This window comes from Helianthus annuus, chromosome 17 (genome assembly GCF_002127325.2).
Source record: "Helianthus annuus cultivar XRQ/B chromosome 17, HanXRQr2.0-SUNRISE, whole genome shotgun sequence".
In the NCBI taxonomy this organism is placed as follows: Eukaryota; Viridiplantae; Streptophyta; class Magnoliopsida; order Asterales; family Asteraceae; genus Helianthus; species Helianthus annuus.
This window is the reverse complement of record NC_035449.2, coordinates 33,330,750-33,346,528: the sequence shown is the minus strand read 5'-3', so window position 1 is coordinate 33,346,528 and position 15,779 is coordinate 33,330,750. Positions and strand designations below refer to the sequence as shown.

Below are 15,779 nucleotides of genomic sequence, written 5' to 3'. Positions count from 1 at the left end.
AATACACCGTAACTATGTGTTATGGTTCGCTTATAAAGACCCTATTTATAGCTGAGTTGGTTCGCTTATACATACAAGACCATATAAGCGAACCTGCTACCATGTTGTATAAGCGAACCTGACCAGAAATCCCATAAGCGAACCTATACTAACCTAGACACATGAGCGAACCTAGGTATAACCATATAAGCGAACCTATTACAAACTAGTGTTTCTAGGTTATCGTGCCATGTCTGATCTGTCCAACTCTAAGACTCGATGAAAGACGTAGTTGACAGACGTAAGTGCACCAACAAATCCGTTCGGATCGCCACTCGATTCGTTGCACTTTGAACTTTTGAATCAAATATAATCCTTTGACTCGAGTGACCGCTCGAACGAGTTACTGTTCGACCGAGTGACACCAAATGAAATATGAAACAAATAAGCTTTTGTTCTTTGAAATAGGTGGTTGTTCGCTCGAGTTACAATATTTTCAATAGGGTGGCTGTCCGAGCGACCCACTGTTCAATTGATGGCACAAAAAGACAAACAACTTTTCAAATCTGATTTTATTTGAATCTTTGAACTTTGAAATAGGTGTCTTTGAATAGGGTAGCACCTCGAACGACCCACTGCTCTTTTGAATGCACTACAAACTGAATAAGAGAACAACTCGAACGACCCTCTGTTCGATCAATGTCACACTACACGACAAAAGTGTTGTCCGATTGAGTAGTGTTTGTTGAATTATCACATGCAATCAATAAATGACCGACAATCTTTTATTCTCGTGACAACTTGTAACAAGCAATTAATGTGAATGGATATATTTAACTTTCAAGTTCTTAATCATTCACATGTACTGTCAGTCCACAAATTTTCTAATTTGGTCGCTGAACACACAAGTTTTACTATTGGACCTCTTAATCAAATAGAATATTAATGATGTATTCAATTAATGAATCACGTGATCTACTGATATCTTCAATTAAAATGGCCGACAATCAATACAATATTATTGGACCGCTTGGTTTGTATGATTATAATATTGGGCTGTTGATAAATGGGCCGTTCAAAGACTGACAATTAATCAGAAGTATTCACTTGAACTATTGACTTTGTGTGTAATGAACTTTGAATCGGACAGAACTTCGAACGAACTGATGTTCGATCAAGTCACATCACACACTTGCTGATCGATCGAGCTGCTGTTCGATCAAGTGACACTAATGATGCTCGATCGAGTGGGACAAAGGCTGATGTTGCACTGATGCTGATCGATCGGATAGCCCTAATGCTGATCGATCGAATGGGATATGTAGTACTAATACTGTTCGATCAAGTGACACTCAATCAACAAACATGACGAACATTTTCAGCGAAGTCGGCTAGAAAAAACACAGATTTCTCCCAAACGGCTTGGAATTTTGACCTGAAAATTTGTAGGGTTATAGATCAGCTAATTTCGCACAACATATCAAAAAATCAGCCGATTTTAACCGTAAAAAGTCATTTAATTTGGCGATTTTCAGATAAAAACGTGAAGAGATGTAAAAGTGAAGAAATTTGACAAATCTGAATGAAATTTGGATTTGATTCTGATGAATTTCCGTGCGAATTCGTGTAATTGATCCGTGCAATCGAGCTCCTACTCTGATACCACTTGTTAGGACCGGTTTTGACTCCGTAACGATTGCGAACCGAACGTGTGACGTGCGGAATCCGTACACGAACGTGACCGAACACACGACCGTAATATAATCGGTGATTCTATTGACAGATTTGAAAACGTACAAAGCACCTGAATCACCTTGGAGCACTTTCTCTCTCTAGACTTTCTCTCTCTAGCTCTAGATCTCTAAAGCTCCAAATGGCAAAAAGTCTAAAAGTCCCTAAGTCTAACCCTATGACTTCTGTTTATAGGCCTTGGAATTAATGAGACTTCTCATTAATTACCAAAATGCCACCTTTCTATTTCTATCTAATTATTACAATATAAGCACTAAACTTTTTCTGTTTCTGCTGCGAACTGGATTGACGGAGGCGATAGACATAAATGCACCAACACTAATATATAATAATAGGACCCCACACGTCCTACACGTTGGAAATTCAGTTGTTTTAGTTTAGTTATTACGGTGCTAACACGTTAAAATATGGATGAGCTCGGTGCCGGTAACAGTCCGAGAGTACCGATCCGGAAAATCATAGAAATTAGGTACCTGCACCGAAAATGCTCGGTACGATACGGTATGGTATTTGAAGGTAAAAATCAGTAAATACAGGTATGGTGCTAGACCAGTGTCGAACCGAAAGTAACGATTCTGAAAACGCCAAAAGGTGGGTACGAAATTGGTACTGAAAATTCTTGGTATAGTAAATTTGGTACCGATACGATACCGGTTTAATTACAGGATTTGATACGATTTGCTCATCAATAGTCTAAACATCCAAGTTAATTTTACATGCTACAATTCATTCATTATAGGAAAAGATAAAAAAGAAAACAAAATAAGTTGTTGTGTATATAAAACCTTAATCAAACAAAATACAATTTACTTACAGTGTGTATGAAAAGTAATCTACACGGTGCAATTACATGCGTTGCTACAGGATTTGATGAGCTCGGTACCAACCGGTACCGAAAATACCGTTACCGAAAATCCCCAAAAGTGAGTACCGGTACCGATTATACCTGATACGGTACGGTTCGGTACCGGTCGGTTCTGGTACGGTACCGGTATTTGAGGGTAAAAACCGGTGAATACCGGTGCCGAACCGATACCGAAAATGTCAAAAGTCGGTACCGACTCAGTATCGAAAATATACCCGGTTTGGTAAAATTGATACCAGTACCGGTGCCCGATACCATTTGTTCATCCCCTTGATGATGTTACTATTCATTGGATTGTGTATGACAAATAATCTAAACCGGTGCAATTACTTGCGTTGCTACGTTGCTACAGGATTTGATGAGCTCGGTACCAACCGGTATCGAAAATACCGTTACCGAAAATCCCCAAAAGTGGGTACTGGTACCGAATATACCTGGTACGGTACGGTTCAGTACCGGTATGGTACGGTTCGGTATTGGTCGGTAACGGTACGGTTCGGTATCGGTCGGTAACGGTACGGTACTAGTAGTTGAGGGTAAAAACCGTTGAATACCGGTGCCGAACCGATACTGAAAATGTCAAAAGTCGATACCGATTCGGTACCGAAAATATAGCCGATTCGATAAATTTGATACCTTATTGCCCTGATTTATTGTTTGATTTAATAAATTTGATTTACTGTTCATTGCGTTTCATTTTTAATATAAGGATAATTATGTATATAACATATAGTTTATAAGGTTTTCTCAACACGAGTGGATTTTCTATTTATCTTTACCCATAGATAGATAATTAAGTCTACTCTAACCACAAATACTTGTAGTTTCCACAAAATTAAATACATATACAATTACTTATGTAGTTTTGTGAAGCAAGACATTCATTGACCCAGCAATATACCACAATATCTTCTGTAATCATACTTATCTAATAAATGGGGATTAAGGCTGATGTCATAAAACAGTCCTCCCCCAATCATAGACAGTTATTTTAAAAGGGTGATGTCAATTCTTCAAAAAATGATGTCATCTTTTTTCTAAAACACATACATGACCACATACATGTACACATGCATACATAAGTTAACCAATAAAACTATTTTCTATTTAAAATTAAGATTGTAATTACTTTTAATTAATACCAATTCTTGCATTTGATTGGGCCAACCCTTCTCCCCCAATTAAACCCTTCTCCTCCTTGCACGCCATGTTTCCCAATTCAAATTCGAATTTGTTATGCAGACATCGATACTCCATTCAATATGTCACACCCTGGCTTTGCGGAAGCGTGGTTAATTTGGTGTGACTTCTTAATACCATAGCTTAATCATAACCAAGCTATATGAATTAAAAATATGCAAGATCATCCATTAAAATGAAAATACCATAACATTGTCTTAACGGGTTAACACCCTATCAACCATAAACTTGTTCAAACATTACAAACCCAAACATAACATAGACATGATTCAAGGACTGTGACTTGTCCAGGAAAGAGTCACATTCCCCAAACCCTGGATGACCTCGGTGACTAATGCAGCAGGAAGAACATGCCATACCGTGCCAGATCTTTAATTCCCTGAAATACATGTAAGTTGAAAAATCAACAATAATGTTGAGCGAGTTCATGTGTAAGTGAGTAAATAAACCTTTGTATTTATCAATAACCCTGGTATGTAGCAAATAAGGAAAAAGAGATCACCAATGGTTTGCAAGGCCATTGATATGTGTGAAGTGCAAGTAGGAAGACTCAAACCTAGCGGATTTATGCGTCGGGCACTAAGTCACCCCGAGGTCCGTTATGCTGGACCTGGGGCTGGGCTCGCTACACCCAGATAGATCTACCGCTCCTGTCCCTCGGTCCTACCATGAGGATTAATGGCCTCAAGTTTCCGCCTACCCACTCACATGATCTAAGTAACAAACCTCCTTACGCTAACCATACCATGTATAAAGTATTCATAACCAATGTAACATGTATTTCACCCCCGCAGTTTAGAAAACTGAAAACAGTTAAGAGAAAAGGGGGACATGAACTCACAGTCAGTGCGTCGCTATACCAAGTACTCCGAATGTCAGGCAGCTGTGCAACGACCTACATGTGCCAACTCTATTAGACGGATGGCCGAGCCTTAGCTTTATAGTTTAGGTTTTTGGGAAATAGTTAGACAACTATTCCGTGTTTATATTTTGCATGTACTTGGTAGTTAATCTCCTTCCCAAGGATGGGGGATTTAATACATGTGTATTTGTATTATATCACTAAGTCCCACTTAATATATTTTTACTTCTACTTCCAAAATATAAATATTTTTCTCAAAAATATTATATTTTCACTTCACATAATATTTCCAAAATAATGCGTCGACAAGATACGCGTTCATGAATATTTCCGTAATGCGTAAGTTACGTTTTAGTAATCGTGTGGTAATAGTAATTACCGTTGTAACTTATATGTTTGTCGTGTAAGCGTTTGTATTATTTTGGGGCTGTTATCGTTCGAAATATTATTTTTACTCTAAAAATAATATTTATGTATTTTCACAAAATAATCATAAACAGTGTGGTGAAAAATATATTTACAAAATATATACTTATCACGTTTAGTTTTGTGAAAATCCCACCTCCGAATATTTGTAAATAAAGTCGTGGTGAAATATATTTTGAAAACATATCAAAAATAATTCTAACACTTGTAAATAATTCTAAGTGTTAGGTTTTAGAAAAATTTCGCCAGAGTTTCCTCTGTAACTGGAGGTGGCCACGCTTTCTAGCGTATCATTTTCTTTTACAAAATCATTTCAACACTTCCTTAATCAATCAATCAATTTCCGACACATCAAACTAGTCGACAAGTATGTAAAATCGCATAATCACATGAACTTGTGGTTTTTCCGAAAACTATAGTGTAGATCCCGTTATATTTTGTGGATCTATGTGTAAAATAACTTAATCCCGTAAAAACCTCATTTTTAGAATAAATCATCCTTTACAACTTCCCGTCATCTTTCTCAAAGATTGTTATTTTGTCGAAACTTTTCATTTCACAAGTGTTTATACACTTGTGGTTTGTAAAAATCATATTTGTTAGTGTGTCATCCGACTTTTATAAATCATGATTTTCTCGACACTTGGTTCTACGAAAATACCACTTGCAGATACGTAGATCCGCTAGTTTTAAATACTATTTTTCAAGTAAAAATACCTTTACACAAGTTCATGTTTCTCGTGTGGTAGAGTTTCACCTTTTAACCCTTGTACCGATAGAAATAAGCTTATGTCAAGATTTATGATCTTAACAAAGTCGGGTTAAACGATGATCCGAGCCACCACAACGTAGATCGGGCCTAAATAATCACCACTTTCAAATACTACAACTTTTACACAACTTATGATCTTTTAACCAACAAGATTCATGTTTTAGTAAACTTTAAAGATTCAAAAGATAAGTTTCCGCATTTTAACCGTTACAAATCTTATTAACCACCTTAGATATGTTCGAGAATGAGTTTTAAGCATTATACCTCTAGCTCGGGGCTAGGGAAGAATCTAGGCGAAAATGTGGTGGATAAAAGCAAGATAACGAGGTCCTTCCGCTTCCGTTTGCTCCAAGACTCCTAATACGTGACCTTGAACACTTGTGTGATGTTGGAATGGATTGAACAAGATCGAAAAATGGATGTAGGAGAGGGAGGGGGTTCGGCCGAGAGTGAATGGGAGAGGAGAGAAAGAGTTTGGTGATTGTGAAGTGTGTGTAATCTCATGTGTAACCTCAAGTTACTTATAGGCAATTAGGGAGTGTTTAGTCCACAAGTCCATATGTCTACTAGATATGGAGCAAAATTAAATAAAATATTCAAGCTTGTACCATGTGTGTTCCCCCTTAGTTGGGGCCGGTTACATGGGGGGGGGGGGGGTATCTAGTTCGATTTCAAGTGTTTAGTTAGAGTTTAGTTAGATTAACTAAGTTAGATTAGGGGTTAACTTAGTTAGTTACATGTTGTGTTTTAACGCGGGTGTTAGGGTAATCAGGGACCCTAACTGACTCAGAAAAAGATCAATAATATTATTGGCCATATTTTCATGTTCCGGGTTTAGTCCGTTTGTTTGGTTGGATGGTAATCCGTTAAAGTGCTTAAGTAAGCTTTTAAGCGTCGTTAATAATATTTTTAGTGACACAATTTATTTCCAAAAGTGTCAGGAATACTTCCCCATGTTTTGGCACTTTATTAGTTAGCCAGAAGCTAGTATGTTAATAAAAGTGCTGTGTTTCGTGCTTAGAGTACGTTTTAAGCACATCCAATCATTATATCTTATTCCTAGAGACGCAGTTCTACAACCCTTGTATCCCTACACTCACTATGGGTGTAGTAAAATATTTCTGGCTCATATAGGCCCTTAGAGGCAGTGTCTGCCTGATGCTGGCTTTATCAGCATGTTTAATAGGTTATCCGTTCTAATGCTACTGTGCTTTAGTGCATCATGTTTGTCACTAAGGTTCAACTTGTAAATAATGTAGTGACGGCAATCAAAGTATGATGCAGGAATATACAAGTACTAGAAATCAAGTAGCAGTTCGTCAGTAATTTCAGTTAAGCACAGTAATTAAACAGCAATTAATTATTAATTAAACCGTACGGATACCTGGTTTAGTGAGGGTTGTCACATAATATGCAAGATAGTCTTTAAATACTCAACATCATAATCAGATTTCATATTCCTCTTTGCCGTTTTACCTCTTTCGTATATTTCCGATCTCCTGTATTTGTCATTGCAACCATCCAACAATGTCTAACGATTCCTGCTGTTATATTCATCAAATATCTACCGAGTAAGATACATGGAAGTTGAAGGTGCGAGTATTACGTTTGTGGAAGCAAGCGTATCAGATTGACATGATTTTGATGGACGAAAAGGTATTCTGGATAATACAAATTCTTATGTTTTTATTTGTATTTATTTATAGAAGATTTTATGTTTATGTTTTTTTATTTTCTGTTTTAATTAGGGTGATAAGATTCAGGCCACCGTAAAGAAGGTGTTGATGTGTGTGTTTGAAAACCAGCTTGAGGAGGGTAGTGTGGTGCTTCTCAGCAAGTTTGGTGTTGGTGAGATGAATGACAAGTTTCCTGTAATCAAGCATTCCTATAAGCTCATATTCTACTGTCATACCAATGTCAAACGTTGTGAGAATTTCGACGGACCTTTATATGGTTTTCAGTTTGTTGACCTACATGAGATTATAAATCGTGAGGTTGAAGTTGAATCAACAGCGGGTTAGTTTTTTTTTTATTTCACGTAACTAAATATACTTGCTCCTTTATTTTATTGTTGATGCGTTAATGTTAGCTATCTTTGTGTTTTGCCTTTTTAGATGTGATCGGTTATGTTGTATCTACTACCGATATGGAAGTTTTTAATCGTTCTGGAAAGGAAAGCAAGAGGATAAGTTTTGAGATTGTTAACTTTACGTATGAAGTTGCATACCTTTTAGGTTTATTCTTATGTTTGTATCTGTTTTATTTGCCTTTATGTTTTCTTACATCCTTTTGTTCTGTTGTTAGTGGAGACACCATTGGTTGCACTTTGTGGGATAATTTTGCACAACAATTTTCCACTTTTATTCAAGGTTATTCATGTGATGCCGTTGTCATTGTTCTAATTCAATTTGCTAAAGTTAAGAATTGGAGAGGTACTCTATAACCATCATTTATCATCTATCATAGTATATATTAATTTCTTAAATATTACTCCGAAAGTTTAAAGATGTTTTCCCTTTACTTTTGTAGGCAGCCAAATATTCAAAATGCATTTTTTGGTAGTCGTTTGTTTATCAATGATGATATTGAGGAAATTACAAGTTTCAGGAATAGGTCAGTCAATCTTTATCTCCATTTACATTAGACAACTTTTAAAGATTTATAATTACTGTTTTATTTATAATTAGTATCATTCCACTTATTATTTTCAATGATTGTTTACTGTTTTCTTAGGCTTATTGAAGGTGGCCAAGTTGAAGGATCTTCACAGATTACACCAGCTTCGTTGTCCAGTCAAACTGTTTACTCTTCTGGTGAAGAATTCCTGAAGAAGTACGAGAGAAAGTTTGTCGAAGAGATTTGGGATGTCGGCGTTGTAAGTCATCATTGTTTTTTTTTTTTTTGTAGTATTTATGTTCCATAATTCAAGTTAAACAATACTTTATTTGCAGGAATATGTCTTTGTTGTTCTTGGTACTATAAGGTCCGTTGAGGAAGATTTTGGATGGTTTTATGTTGGGTGTTCCAAGTGTAGCAAGAAGGTGATTCCTGCTTCTGATCATGCTGGTGGCCTTGATGATATAGATGCAGATGACGCTGCATCTGATGTTGGTGTACTTTACTGTCCTAAGTGTAAAATCCGTTCTCTAACAACTATCCTTAGGCACCCTTATTCTGATATTATGTTCATTTCAACATATGTTTAAAATCATATGTTTTAATTTATTAGTTTTATTATACTTTTTGTAATTCTAGATACAAGATACGTGTGAGGGTTCAAGATGCAACTGGCACTATATCTTTTGTTATGTTTGACAAGGATGTTTCCAAAGTTATAGGGAGGTCTGCTCGTGATATACATGATCAACAGCTTAGGGTGTGTTTGTAAAATTTATTTTTTTAATATATAATAAAAAATAATAATACTCAATTATTACTCTTAGGATGGAGAGGAAAATGTCTGCCCAAGGTAAGTTAAACAGTTGGTTGGGAAGAGATACATTTTCAAAATTGAAATTTCAACTTTCAATCTGTCACACCCCGACCACGTGGGACAACCAAACATGGCGGAAAACGTCGGGGAGTGTTGTAACAGAATTAATTGTTTCACAACCATGTCATACAAAGTTATATTTTATTTATCAACAAGAGTGTTACATTGTCTCAAACACAGGAAATAAAGAGTGCATAACATAGTTAAACTATTCTATCTTCATTTTTAAGTCTCTAAGGCACAGGTCCGCCCTAGTGTCATGATCATCATCCTACGCAAAAGCTCCTGAAAACACATGTGAAAATAGGTACATCAGCATAAAAATGCCTGTGAGATACATAGGTTTTGCGAATATAGGATTCATGACTTAAGATTTAGAAATGTTTAATAAAATTCAATCATGAACCTTGTAAATTGTTTTGTTTTGTTTTGTAAATCATTTGAAAAGTGATAAGATCAGATGATATGTGTACGTAAAAGAGTAATACATGGTTAAATAAATAACCAAGTAAAATGAGTTGGGTAAAAGAAATTGTTTATAAAGCAATGTCTTGTGGAAGATATATTATTTGTATAAAATGTTATTTGTCTAAATTGAAATGATTCAAATAACGCTACGATATGTAACACCATACAAACACTTATGTATAGGAAGTACCAACGGCGTATCCACCATGCTTGTATCATATTACACACGTCTCGTTACTTAAATCACTTAAACAAACCACCAATGTATAAAATCCATGTTTAAACCAATTGTCAAAAAGTCCTCGTATAAACCAAGTCAAATGTTAAGAAGTCCAAATGTAGTCAAGTAATGTGTAACAAATATTATGTATTGTAAGTAAAGTATTATCACATAATACAAATGTAGAAATGTACAAAACAAAGTATTCTGAATAAATCAAAAAGTTATGTTTTGCAAAGTAATTGCATGTTACATTGATACAAACATTTATGTGGTAAGTTAACGCATACAATGAAGCCTTGTATAACAACCAAATAATGCTAGAGATCACGGATATCAAACGGACCTAATATAGGTAACTATGTTTATATACCGGACCTAAATCGGAGGATTGGATAGGATGCGGGTTCGTAAACCAAACGAGTATGGAGACTCGTGTAATATGGTTTAACAAAGCCCACATACTAAAATGAAACTTAACCTAAGTGCTTACGACCCATTACGACCCGTTTAGGTAGCTTATGCTACCTTAACGCGTCGTTCGCGTAAAACGCGTTTGGAACGCCTAACGTCGTGACCACAAGGTATAACCTCGGAAGGTTATTCCCTATACAACTATGGTCACCTAATGTGTTTGGTCGGATCCTAATGATCGACCAAATGGGTCGGGTTCGAAAGTATAAACGATTGTTTAGATCGCTTACCCTACGACCCTATATAAGCACTATACTAAAAGTGACGAGCTAAGCATGTTAGAACATGCTTAACTAAGTTTAGAAAACAGGTTTGGTATCAAAACAAACGGTTTCGATACCTATGAGTAGTTTGGTAACAAAATACGCAAGAATACGCATTTTGGCCGAAACTACGACTCGTCACTGAGCCTAGATAACGTGGTAATCAGTAGGTGTAGTCACTATGGACTATAACCATCGTGATCACGCTCACGTTATGAAGTTCAAACGAACTTCGTGTTGACCATAAACTGGTCAATGCAGAAATTCAAACAAAGCTTGACGGTCGGACTTGAAAAGCGTTAAAAGAATGAAAGAACACTTACGAAGGGTCCCCGAAAGCTAATCTTGATCCAGGAGCTCATGTATGAAGCAATGGCATCAACTTAGAGCTCTTTGATCAGATTTGTGGGTTTTTGCAAGAAAGGGGGCTCGGTATTTATAGGATATGCAAGACCGTTAGGATCGTTTATCGATTTACGTGCTCGAATCTCATTCGTACAAGTGTCAAAATGCTATGGTATCACAATGTGACCCCAACCCCTGAGATTTGCAAGAGACATTGCCCTTTGGGGTGCTGAAGGGCTGCTAAAAGCTGGAAAAACGAGTTTCTGCATACTGGGGGGTGGTCGCGGGCCGCGTAAAGGGTGACCCTGGACTTACGCGGGCCGCCTGGGTGGTCTGATCTGCATGCAACTTTCAAAAATGACAGTTTAGGTCCCTGTTGTGGTTTAAAAAAGGCCATTTCCGACATGTTTAAGGCCTGTTAAGCCATCTTTAAGGCCCTAAAATGATGCTTAAACATTGAGGACATGAAACATGCTCAAAAATATGCCGGATGTCGGTTCGTTTGGCCGTACGATCGCGATGTTCGCTTAATTACGACGGAATGCGCATAAGCGCGAAAAACGATCCAAATGACGCGACGAATGGATTTTTCTCATGCCAAACACTAAGGCATAATATTATGATGCTTACATAAATTTTTGGATGTCCGGATGTATTCAGAACGTAAGTTATGCGCGAAAGTGCAAACTTATGCACTTTTTGACACTTTTAGTCCCTGAATGATCCAAAAGTTTATTTTAGCACACCGAACCCCTCGAAGCCTATTTCTAAGCTATATAAAGGATATTTAAGGTGTGTTTAACTTATGGTCATGTTCCGGGATGTCTGTTACAGTTCAAATTGGCATACTTTCGCAGTTTGTCAAGTTTAGTCCCTGTAAGCGAATTAACTTGTTTTTGCCATACCAAAGCCTTCAAAACTTATTTCTAAGTTATGTAAAGGTTATTTAAGGTATGTTAAGTATATGTTGATGTTCCGGAGTATTTGTCGCATCAAACTGAGTACGTTTACGCACCAGTTTGCGTATAATTCTCCAGAAAGCGATGTAGAGTTTAAAATTGAACAAAAGTCAAAACATGAAAAAATGTAAAACATAAACAAACAAACAAACATTGGGATCAAATAACATTGTTTTATTGATAACTGAACTGTTCACAATGATTTCAAGCACAAATGTTACACAATCTGACGTCCAACTATCATGTTTATACTGTATTGAAGCTGTGTGATGACAATGAAATAATAAAAATCATGTTGCAAGATGATGCCGCCGAGTAGGTTAACTTATATTCTAATGTAATCAATATTATCATTCAAATTTCTAATTATCTTTTTTAGATTAAATAAATCTAACTTTATCTCATGTTGTTAAAATACAGGATGTGGAAGATGTCAATTCTGAACCCGCATCTGGATCCTTTACGTGTTTCAAGGTATTAAGTTGTAAATTCTTTTTTAAATTCAAACATCCTTTTCATAATAATTTTTTTTCATTATTATGCGTTAGGATATTTTTTGTTTGTGCATAGGAGGCCTTTTCTTTTACCAAAGACTCGGAAGTCCCAATTGATGCTGCCAATGATGATGCCACAAGTCCTCAAGCTGCTAAACGTTCAAGTGATGTTTCAAAAGATGAAAACGGAAACTCTTCTTCAACAAAACGAAGGCTTCTGAATGTCAAAGTCGAGAAGTGAACGTTATTTTTATTATGATTATGTGTTTGTTTTTTTGGTATTAATCGTTGAACAATTTAATTTTGCTACTTTCTCTGCATATTTTATATGCAAGTTCCGAACAATTATTCTGGTCCTATTTTTCGTGTAATGTTGATCTATTAAGTTACTTTTTGCTTGTGTTGTTTATATATTTTAATGTATTTATTCATGTTTTTGAAGTTTTTTAAATCATTTAAAGTAGCCTAAATTATGATGTTAACAAAATAAATCTTCACATTTAAAATGACAGTTTTTTTTTCTCTTTGACCTAAATCTTGATGTTTTCAACATCAATGTCGATATTTTAAACGCCTCTTCATTTTATCTACTTAACCTAAATCTTTAATTATGTTTACAAAATAAATCTTGATGTTTTAAATGCCTTTTCGTTTTCTGTTAATCTTTATCTACAAGTGTTTTAAGTAAACATTCAATGCAGGCATGCAGAAGTGATGATAATTATTTAAAAACCGACAAAAATTAATAGCAAACAATCATTATGTTAAACAAAGAGCCGTTCAAAATAAATTATGTTAATTAAGTGTCACTGGTAATTTTTAATGTAATTAATGTAGACATAATTATTAAACTTTAACACTCACCTTTAGCTAAGCTTTTTTCAAGTTAATACCAAAAGACAGCATTGGTAATTGTTAATCTAATTAATGTAGACACAATTATTATAGTTTAAGTCTCACCTTTATCTAACCTTTTTCCAGTTTAATAAGAAAAGGTACCTAATCATTGTTTTATTTTTTGTAACTACTTATTATTATGTTTTCTAATTAATGATAATTATGCCAAGTAATTACATATATGTTTTTGTTTTAAGTACATCATTAGTTTCATCCTCATTATATGCATTAAAAATGAATAATCACACCAGAAATCAATTTCATCAAAGCACATCCAAACCTCCTCCTAAACGTAAATCTTCAAATTTGTTTCAACAATCAGAAGTTCATGCTCATTCTAATGCAGTAAACTCACGTAGGCAATCAGAAGTTCATGCTCATTCTAATGCAGTAAACTCACGTTGGTTAACAAGAACACCTCTAACAGATGTTACAAACGGTTAGTTTATAGTTCATCTTCTATAACCAAGTTTATTGTTTTATTTAGAAGATATGTCATTCACTCTCTTTTTGCAGTTCCTGTTGAACGTGTACCTAAACACAACTACAAACGTTTGTTGCTTGAAGAACCGTTGGGAGTTAAAAAATCCGATGAAGTTATACATAGTAGTTATTATCGTGATAAAGGAAAATCTGCTACACCTCTTCCAAATTCTGAAAACAGTCCACCCTATTTATCCCAACCTCTTTCTTCGTGTGTTTCAGCTGTTGCATTACAAAGCAGTCAACCTGCTCATAGACACAATTATAAACGATTATTGCAGGAACCAGCAATTGTAGTTGATAATGCAACTAAAGCAACAGATAAAACCAATCTTATCAATAAAGGAAAATCTGTTTCAGGCATACAAATTTTCCAAAACAGCCCCCCTTATTCACCCACACCTATTTCTTCATGTCGTTCTACTGTTTTAAATGGTAGCGCTTATGAATCGACTCCCTTACCAACCAAGTTTAGCTCACATCATTCTCCTTTAATTCCTTCATCATCTGTCCAACGGTATTCCTCATCACCTACGTTTACAAGTCCGGCTCATTCCTTTAAAAACGGTACTTTTTTTATTTTTTTAATCTTCAATAGCCTTTTATTCTTTTCAATAAGATACATGTCAACCAGATGAAAACATTTGATATTTGTTACCACTCTAACTGTTTATGTTAATGTAGGTTTACCTACTTTCACACCAACATGTTATGAATTACCATTTTCCAGCTCCAGCTCTTCTGCTACTTTACTTGATAATTGTTTACCTCCACCAATAAAAGCCAAATGTACAGTCAGAAGATTTAATACAAATGAGATACCTAAATTTGATCTTGATACCGATGAAACAGAATGTTTAACTGCCGTGCAATCTGTTTTTGGCATATCAAAGAGTAAGAAAGTTGCCACTTATATTAGTATATTCATATTCATATTCATTAACAATGTAATCTTTAATTAATACATGCTACCTTGATCATGGAGATCCTGTAAACAAATGTCATAGTTGTGGGGCTTTGTTGTGGGATGAAGAAAGAAGACGTGGAAATCGTAACTGTAGTAAGACAAGTTATTCCCTTTGTTGTGGTAGTGGCAATGTTGTTCTTCCTCCAACCAAAGATCCTCCAAGGCTTTTGTACAACTTATATCGCAATAAACATCCAAAGAGCGTCCAATTCATTAATAACATCAGGGCTTATAATATGATGTTTTCGTTCATTTCAATGTTAGGGAAGGTTGATTCAAGTGTTAACAGAGGACGAGGCCCATATGTATATAAAATTAAAGGCAAAAATTATCACCTATTAGGTGGTTTGATGCCAACACAAGGTGACCGTCCTAAATTTGGTCAGCTATATATTTACGACACGAAGAATGAAGTTTCTAATAGATCAAATGCTATTAGGTACCCCAACTCACCCTATATTATTTATATTCATTTCCTTTTCTAATCATTAATTTTTTTCATTGTTTTTTCACTTATTACATACTTACTATTATGATGGTTTAGGGCACGCTGTAAATGTTGAAAATAAAAATACTTTGGATGCTGAGATAATTAATGATCTTAAGGATCTTTTGGATCATTCCAATCCACTGGTTCAAACTTATCATATTGCAAGAGATCGTTTAAATGAAACTGGTCAAAAGAATGTGCATATCAGGCTTATTGGAAGAAGACAAACCGATGGAAGAACACATAACCTTCCAACTGCTTCTGAAGTTGCTGCCATTGTAGTTGGTGACATTGATAAATTATTTGATAAAAGGGACATTATCGGGGAGACTCAAACCGGTCATTTAAAACGCATCTCTGAACTTCACCC

General features: G+C 35.5%; 1 protein-coding gene across 1 annotated transcript; it reads left to right on the top strand.

Moving 5' to 3' along the window:
* Positions 1–6,271: 6,271 nt before the first annotated feature.
* LOC110923955 lies at positions 6,272–12,813 on the top strand. Its single transcript, XM_022168008.1, has 12 exons — positions 6,272–6,328; positions 7,444–7,512; positions 7,605–7,727; positions 7,818–7,872; positions 7,971–8,090; positions 8,161–8,251; positions 8,386–8,469; positions 8,590–8,731; positions 8,808–9,040; positions 9,112–9,232; positions 12,499–12,552; positions 12,649–12,813. The coding sequence occupies exons 1-12, from the start codon at positions 6,272–6,274 to the stop codon at positions 12,811–12,813; spliced, it is 1,314 nt and encodes a 437-aa protein (XP_022023700.1).
* Positions 12,814–15,779: the final 2,966 nt, after the last annotated feature.

Coding starts and splice junctions, on each gene's coding strand:
- LOC110923955 (XM_022168008.1), top strand. CDS start 6,272: ATGGATGTAGGAGAGGGAGGGGGTTCGGCCGAGAGTGAATGGGAGAGG. Junction 7,728..7,817: donor AGATGAATGACAAGTTTCCT/GTAATCAAGCAT, acceptor TATGGTTTTCAG/TTTGTTGACCTACATGAGAT. Junction 7,873..7,970: donor TGAAGTTGAATCAACAGCGG/GTTAGTTTTTTT, acceptor TTGCCTTTTTAG/ATGTGATCGGTTATGTTGTA.